Source organism: Belonocnema kinseyi, chromosome 7 (genome assembly GCF_010883055.1).
Source record: "Belonocnema kinseyi isolate 2016_QV_RU_SX_M_011 chromosome 7, B_treatae_v1, whole genome shotgun sequence".
Taxonomy (NCBI): domain Eukaryota; kingdom Metazoa; phylum Arthropoda; class Insecta; order Hymenoptera; family Cynipidae; genus Belonocnema; species Belonocnema kinseyi.
Window position 1 is genome coordinate 102014461 of NC_046663.1, and position 8007 is coordinate 102022467.

The 8007-nt window shown below is 31.1% G+C and overlaps 1 protein-coding gene across 6 annotated transcripts in view; it reads right to left on the bottom strand.

Annotated features, from left to right (window-relative positions):
- The window catches only part of LOC117177520 (protein diaphanous), an 86732-nt gene continuing 78725 nt past the window's right edge, over positions 1-8007 (bottom strand). For 4 of the 6 annotated variants that reach the window (XM_033368284.1, XM_033368283.1, XM_033368286.1 and 1 more), the window contains one exon: positions 4298-6620. In XM_033368284.1, the coding sequence (XP_033224175.1) occupies positions 4833-6620 (1788 nt within the window). In that variant the 3' untranslated portion in view covers positions 4298-4832. Of the gene's footprint in view, positions 1864-3218; positions 3364-3693; positions 3776-4297; positions 6621-8007 lie in introns of those variants that run through there. The other 2 variants (XR_004467703.1, XM_033368287.1) reach the window with 2 other exon arrangements.

Sequence of the window (8007 nt, forward strand, 5' to 3'; positions counted from 1 at the left end):
TATATTTTTTCGTTTTTTAATAAATCTCTCCGTTCCACAACTTCGCTTTTGTGGACACTCAATTTTTACAACAATATTGTACAAAATTCAACCGCAGGAGTTTATTTAAAATTGTAATAATGTCCTAATTTAGATCTTTAAATTAGGTAGGTAAAATAAATAGCGTTTCTCCTCCAAGGTCACCACGGCAGTAGACTCGTTATCAGCTCATCTTAATATTCACATAAATGGATACAAAATTTTGGCCGATAAACATCACAGGGGAATCTGTCTAATTAAAAAAAAAAAAACATTTGATTTTTATCTCGTGAATATAATTTACATAAAATTATATATTAAAATATATATTCTGAAAATAAAGTGTCAGATTCCTCTGTCTTGAGTTTCAAAGTTAAGATGAATACTTTGAAAAAAACAACGTCAATCATATCCAATTGCAGGTTCTATTTTAAATCTTTGCCTAATCATTGCACTAACGAATTAACTGATCATAATTCAGATACCGTACAAATAGCAGTTTCACATCAGTCGTAGAACAAACTTTATCATGCGGTTGCGAAAAAATATTTTATGTGACAATGAAAAATACAGACGAGTTAATGTGTAACATTCTCTTTCAAATAAAGTATTTTCAAAAACTAATTTTCAATGTACAATTCACTATCGTTTATATCCTACGATTACTTTGTAGAGGCCTTTTTCCAAGATCATGTTTTCATGCAAAAATGATCGTGAAAGAGGTTTAGGTAAGACGTTTTATATTATGAATGTGAGGAGTGTAAAATTACTTGTTTCACAATACTGGCTTTAGTTCCAACCCTTCGTCATGTCTGTGCCGCTGGTCATTAAGAAAAATTATATATCTTAAAAATGTATTCGCTTCGATAAAAATATATATGGAAAATTAATTTTTTACTTGAGGTAAAAATAGGAAAAATCTTTTTTGCAAACGCAAGCAATATTTTCAAATTTAAAACTTTCATTCATTCACATTAAGCTGCTCCCTTAACAATTATTTCATAACAAATTTTAACAGAGTATCCAAATAATGAAACTTCTAAGTATAAAATTTCTCAAAATACTTTCATTACAGCCGAACAATTGTGAACGTAAAAAATTACGTGAGATTTGTATGTACATTGGAAAAGTGCAAAATATAAAAAGTAGAAAAGTATCTCTTATCACAATAAATTCGCAGAAAATCCTGCTTAGACGTCGTTTATAATTCGCATCCTTCTTAGTTCACAAAATCGTAAAAGTGATCTCAATAAGCGTAAATTCACAGTCTCGGCTTTTTAGTTTCAGGCACCGCTAATTACAATTTCACGTATTTTCAATCGCTAAACTGCGAAGTATGACGAAGGCTTGTGCACGAATGAAAAACGATATAGAACATAGATAGTATATGCACCGTAAAACGAACGACCATAGATCTAAATTATCGATTGCGATTCGTTACGTACCTAACTCGTTTACAATTTATACAACAGTATCTACAGCCCTATCTGGGAGCTTGAATCGAATAAAAATTAAAAATTCTTAGAAAAAATAGACTTTGTTGGATATTTGCACGAGGTCATCTCGGTGCAATTTTCACTGTCGCGAATAACGTACCAAGTTATTCTTGTTTGGGAATGAAAGGAAGACTGTCCAGTTCTTTGTAAGCAAATGTTCAATTGCTTCGAATTGTGCCTTTGTTGGATACAAAAACTGTACCTTTCAAACACTTTACAATAAATGTTGACATAAATTGCTACCACTTCAAAATCAGCAAAACACAACTGTCTTTTCTGAAGCGCTAAACATCACAGCATTGAGATAAGGACGGTTACTGCACCATGCTACGCCGAACCTAACAGTTCACTGAAAAAAAGACAACATTTTTATCAGGAAATTAAGAAATAAATGTTGCAATTAATGCCTATTTATAAATGATTACAATTTTAATCTGCAATTACTTTAGGAAGAATTTTTTGGCATTTTTAGATTTATTGCCATTAGTGAACTGAATGAAGCATCAGAAAGATTAAGAAAATAAATTTGAAGATTTTAGTTTTTTGAAAATTTGACTCATTTCAATTCCCAGCAGGTCAAATTCAAATATACCCCTGACTTCAAAGTTAAAATAATATCAATGTTGCAGTTTACTTTTTTTTAAAATGTAAATGGTATTTTACCAAGTATCTCAAATACAAACTATATATTCGAATTCGAAGGCTTTAAAATTCAAACGATTCCATAAATAAAAACAATTCTAAATTTCAGGACACAGTAGAGGTTAGAAATTTGTCAATTCGAAATCGAGTTTTTGTTGAAGATTCATAACAAACTTCCCAAATGATGATTTGCAAATTTTAAGCTTTTTAATTCTACTGAGTGTCAACTGCATAATATATCATTTGAATTCTCTCAAAGCGAAAAATTTGAAAGTTAAAAGGTTTCCAATTAATTTTTATTAATTATTAAAACTTTAAATTTTTCTAATGTCTTGAAAAAACACTTGAATTCTTATTATTTTTAATTCCGTGACTGATTTCTAAAAATACTTTAAAAGCATTTTCAGCATGAAAATGTCCAGTGCCAAAATTTGGAAGCCTTCCAATTAAAAATCTTTCATAGTTTCAAAAATAAAATCTTGAAAAATATAGAATTTCGCTTCTTTTGTATTAAAAAAGTATAAATTCCCAAATTAAAAGCATTACATATAAACAGATTTCTGATCAAGAAACGTTCAAGTTTAAAAACTTCTCTATTGAAAAAATGCTCAAATTTAAAAGGCGATATAGAAATTTGAATTAAACTTGATTAAATTTTTCCACAATTTTTTGTTCAGTTATAAATAGATTATTAAATTTAATTTCAAAACAAAATGATTAAATAATTTAAATACTTCTTTAACTTAAAATGTTCTAAAGTTGGATTGAACTTTAAATATTTAAAAATTTTTTCACCAATTTAAATATTTTGAATTTCAAGATTACAAACTTAAAAATCTTCCAATTAGTGTTGAAAAATATAAATTTTGTAAATAAAATGATTTAAACATTTTTGAAAGTAAATTTAATTATATTTATATTTGTGTCTTAATAAAATAAATTGAATAACTTAAAAGTTGTAAACTCTTTTAAATTGTAGCGTTCTCCAACTCAATAAAATAAAAAAATAGACAAATAAATATATTTGACATTAAAAAATAGGTAAAATAGAAGTAAAAGTACCTTCGAAGCGAGGGGTTAACAAATCGTGAAGTCAGGTGTACATCTTTGGCGAAGTCACCAGAATGAAGTCATTTGAATTCACATGAAGTCACTGAAGTCACTTGTAATGAGTGTACACTCCATCGGCCGAGTTGTCAACCCCTCGCTTCGAAGTAAAAAATATAAAGTTACTGGTAACTGCAAAGTCGGAATTAACTAATTCTGGTCACCGAACGTAATTTTCTTCGCAATATTTTTGTTCAGTAAATTTTTAATATGCATAATAAACTTTTATTAAATGAAAAATGAATAACTTAATAGTTAATAAATTATGAAAACCTTAAGAGAATTAGTAAACTTGCAAGAACTAAAAAATATCTTACAATAATTAAAAATATTTCTTAAATAAAAAAGCTGCAAACTACATTTCCGATTTTATTTTTTAAATTTAAATGCTAAATTAAAATATTGGACAAAAAGGAAAAATACTACTTACGTCGATAATTCTCTTCCTAGTAAGCCCGTTCCGACCAATCCAGTGCGTGATCGACTTCTATTGAGTTGTGCCCTCCTCTCAGCTGCGGAATAAATATCAGGAAAGTTGTTAATTTAAAAGAGAAAATTAAAACTTAAAACTTTAGGATTAAATTTAAATTATGAAGATAAATGTACAAACTTGGTATAAGAGTAAACCAAAATCTACCTTCAGACTTACTAATGAAATACACAAACTATTCGAGAGGCCGATTGCAAACATAAACATCAATCGTCTACACTTCCGATGCATGAAATCATAACAAATTCGAAATGTCCGTTCACTGGACAATTTGCGAATTTAATAACTACCTTATCATAAGAGCAATTCATTAAAATATTTATTCATGCATGCAGAAAAAAACTATGCTCCACAACTTTTTTAAGCGTCATTTAAATTTTTCTTCTTTTCAAAACTTCTTACAAAGCACAACCAAACGGACAGGCAGAGACAGACAGAGAAAGACAAAAACAAACAGATAAGAAAATGAGACAAAAAAAAATTCTGAAAATGAATTTAATAATTCAAGCCATTGACAATTAGTCATACATTCTCATTTACAACTGCTCTTACATTTTCACCAAGAATAAAAAAATACATTGCTGATATCGAATCAGTCTTTTCTTGTTAACAATGATTTGTACTGAAGAACGCTTCCTTTATTTCTTAAATATAAATTTTCATATTTACTAAAAAATTCACTAAAAGATTCTCACAGCTTCATTATTATCACATGATTTCATTGGCAAGTCTCAAGTATATTATCATAATTCTAACTAAAATACTATTTCTTTTCAATATCTAATCACAAATAAACTTTTTAACTTCTTCGTTTAACGATCAGCATCATTGACGTTCTTTACAATCAAATTTCATTTTTTAACAATAAAACCTTCCCTACAACTTTCATAAATCTCTTTGATAACTAATTATAAAAAATGCGATAAAAAAATATACAAAAAATCGTAGACTATATCCACCTAGTAAAATAGGAAAAGTTTGAGTACAGTAAAACCATAGTCTAAAAGTTAATAAAAGACCTGGTTGCATTTTTAACAGTGAATCTCATTTCTAAAATTCTGCTCGGTTTTTAGCAAACGCTACTCGACTTTCCCGACAGTCACACTTCCCTTCCTCTTATCACTAGATTCTTTTTTATTTTTTTGAACACCCTCAGTTTCAGTGGTTTGTATCACATTATATTTTCGCGATACGCTCTTCGCTGAATTTCCTAATCTCTTCCACAATTTCCAGGTTTTCTTTTTACCCTCAATTTGGGGGACGATCGAGCCCTTGAAAAATTTAACTGGTGACGAGAAATTCTCCTGAGACTTTGAAATATCCGTACAGCTTGCTGGACATTTGCTCGTTTCACTAAGTGGAGATTTTTGATCAGAGATAATAATTTGCCTATAAGTTTCCGGATGTAAAAATCTAGGACTCGCCATATTTGATATTTCAAGAACGCCGCTGATATCCTCATTGTAAGGAGACTTGCAATTTTCGGTTGAAACAGATTTAGAACGAGGAGTTGGTGTGAACTGTGCCTTTAGAGAATCGTTGAGATTGTTGAAAACATGATTTTGATTCTCATCTTTAACGCCAATTATATTCTCAAAATTTTTACTTCTCGCAAGATGGAATTTGTAATTCTTAAGATCCTTCAAACTCCTAATATTGTCACATGATTCTATGAATTTCGAGTTTGTAGAATCGAAATCAGCAGGCGGAGAAATACCAATTTTCGAAAAACTGTGCCCATTTTTCGGCAACCTGATTTTATTCGAGTGGTGTTGAGAATTTCTCTTTCTATATGAAACAGCACGGCGAACAATACTGTTTCTTTTCTTGCTTTTGCTAACCATAATCTTCTTTCTTACAGGCGTTCTTCGATAACTTTCGTTCGAATTCTCCTTCATCGAAAAATGTTTCACAATTCGCTTAGATGAAGGAGACTTTCTAAAATGTTCCGGTGTCCAATCTTTCAATTCTGTTATCACCGACTTATAAGCAGTATTCGGGCAATCGTCTTTCGGAATACTTCCCAAATAGCTGTAGTTTTTTACTGAAGGAGTTTCCAGAAGATAGGTCTGGTTGAAATCCTGAAGTTTCGAGAGACTAAAGGACATTGAAACTTGTCTTCTGGGCGTTTCTTCCAACATTGGCGATCTGGACGGAATATCGATTCTAGAACTAGACTTATTTTTATAAACTCTACTGAGTCGAGAAAATATTTCTTCCTTCTTCGGAGCTTTTTCAGCATAGCTAAGCAAAATTTGCTTGTAGAAATTCTGATTCTCTGCGGGAGTACGGAACATTTCTTTATCAATAACGACTCTATCCTCAGTCTTCGTTTTCCATTGATGAGCAACTTTATCTTTTTTCGGTGTCCTCATTGCCGCTTGCATCATCATTTGCTTGTTAAAAATCTTATTATCTTCTGGAGTATAATATTCTGCCTTGTTAGTCGGCAAGGTTGAAGCTCGATTTGATTTTGCTGAGTATGATTTGTCTTCTAGTAATTCATCATCGCTTACGCTGGACTTTGAGTAGGATCCATTACGCGATTTAGTTTTCTGACCGAACCTCCGCTTTACGAACATGAGTGTGTTGAATTTTGTATTCCTAACTAATTTCAACTTACCACCAGCCACACGTGCTTGACGCTTGCGACGTTGATCGGGTCGACTGAAGGCCGAACCCGTTTGGAGAGCTTCCATTAGACTGTCCATAACGCCTTCCTGAGTTTCATGGGCATTCATATCAACTAGTGCGCGTTTTCGCTCAGCGCGAGCCGCTTTTTCCACTTCCGCCTTCTCGCGTGCTTCCTTTGCTCTTCTTTGCTTCTCTTCGGATTCCCGTAGTTTCACAATCTCCTTCTGTGCTTGCTGAAATACATTATTTTTAATTAAATACAAACAGTAACAGACATTGCTCGAAGTTCAAAGTTTGTTTCACTCCAAGGAGTTGATCGCTCGAAATATGTGATTTCTCCGATGAAATTAGGCGATACGTATTTTCCACATTTGCGAACAAAAAATTGTCTACAAAGTTATGCGTATTTAAGTTTTGTGAATGATTTGAAAAAAATACAAATTTTTTCTTGATACCTCTATATTTTTGACTTAATTGAGATATTTAGAAATATTCATCGGTTCATTTTTGTTTCTGAGAGCGTTTATTAGCGAAAGCTTGATTTCTGAAAATGTTAAATGTCGATTTTCTCAACAAAAAACCCCACAGACCGAATCCATTTCAAATCAGGAAGGGTCTTAAACTTGACATCGCAGAATCTGCCGGGGACGAACTATGTTGTTTTTTAGGCGAAATAAGGCAATACGTATTTTTTTGATTTGCAATAAAAAAATTTTCTAATAAGTTATGCATATTTAAAATTGTGCTTTTGTTTTTCAAAAAATCCTAATTTTGTTCTTTAAAGCTCTATAACTTTGATTTTCTCAAAAAAACAGACCTTCAAATTTGTTGCCAATTTCTTTTTAAATTTATACTTTGATAATGAAGATATCTTGTAAGTTTAATTCTTGCTAAATAACTTTTGTAGTCAGCAAATCTCTTTTTTCTTACAATCGAATTTTCTACTTTTTCTTGTTCTTTGCGATATTTTTCATATTTTACGAGAAAAGTAAAAAATTACATTTTTAGAAAAAAAAATTCTCCCGGTCTCTGAAATTCTTTAGCACGCATGATGCTGATAAAATGCCCTTCTGGTATTAGTAGCAAATTAAAAAAAAATTTGGAATACGAGAAAAGGTGGGATTTTTCAGAATATATACTTTTTTCATGTTTTCAAAATTTGAAGAAAATAATAAAAAGATTTTTTGGAAGATATTCAGAAAGCATCAAACTAACAAGATACGAGGGTAGTTCAATAAGTCCTTAGAATGAAGTATAAAAACAATTTTTTTTGGGTAAATTTTTTTTTATTTTTCAACATAATCTCCTTGGAGCTCTATACACTTGGTCAATCGCTTTTCAAGTTTTTTTAATCCTTCAGAAAAGTGCGTTTTCGGAAGTTCCTCAAAATAAGCACTTACAGAGGCAATGACGTCTTCGTTGTCTGGGAATCTCTGTCCACCGAGCCATTTTTTCAAGTTTGGAAATAAGAAAAAGTCACTGGGGGCTAAATCTTGTGAATACGGTGGGTGATCGACTAATTCGAATTTTAGTTCTTCAATTTTAGCCATTGAAAAGAAGCATGTGTGAACTCGGGCGTTGTCGTGATGAAAGAGAATTTTTTTTCTCGCCAAATGTGGT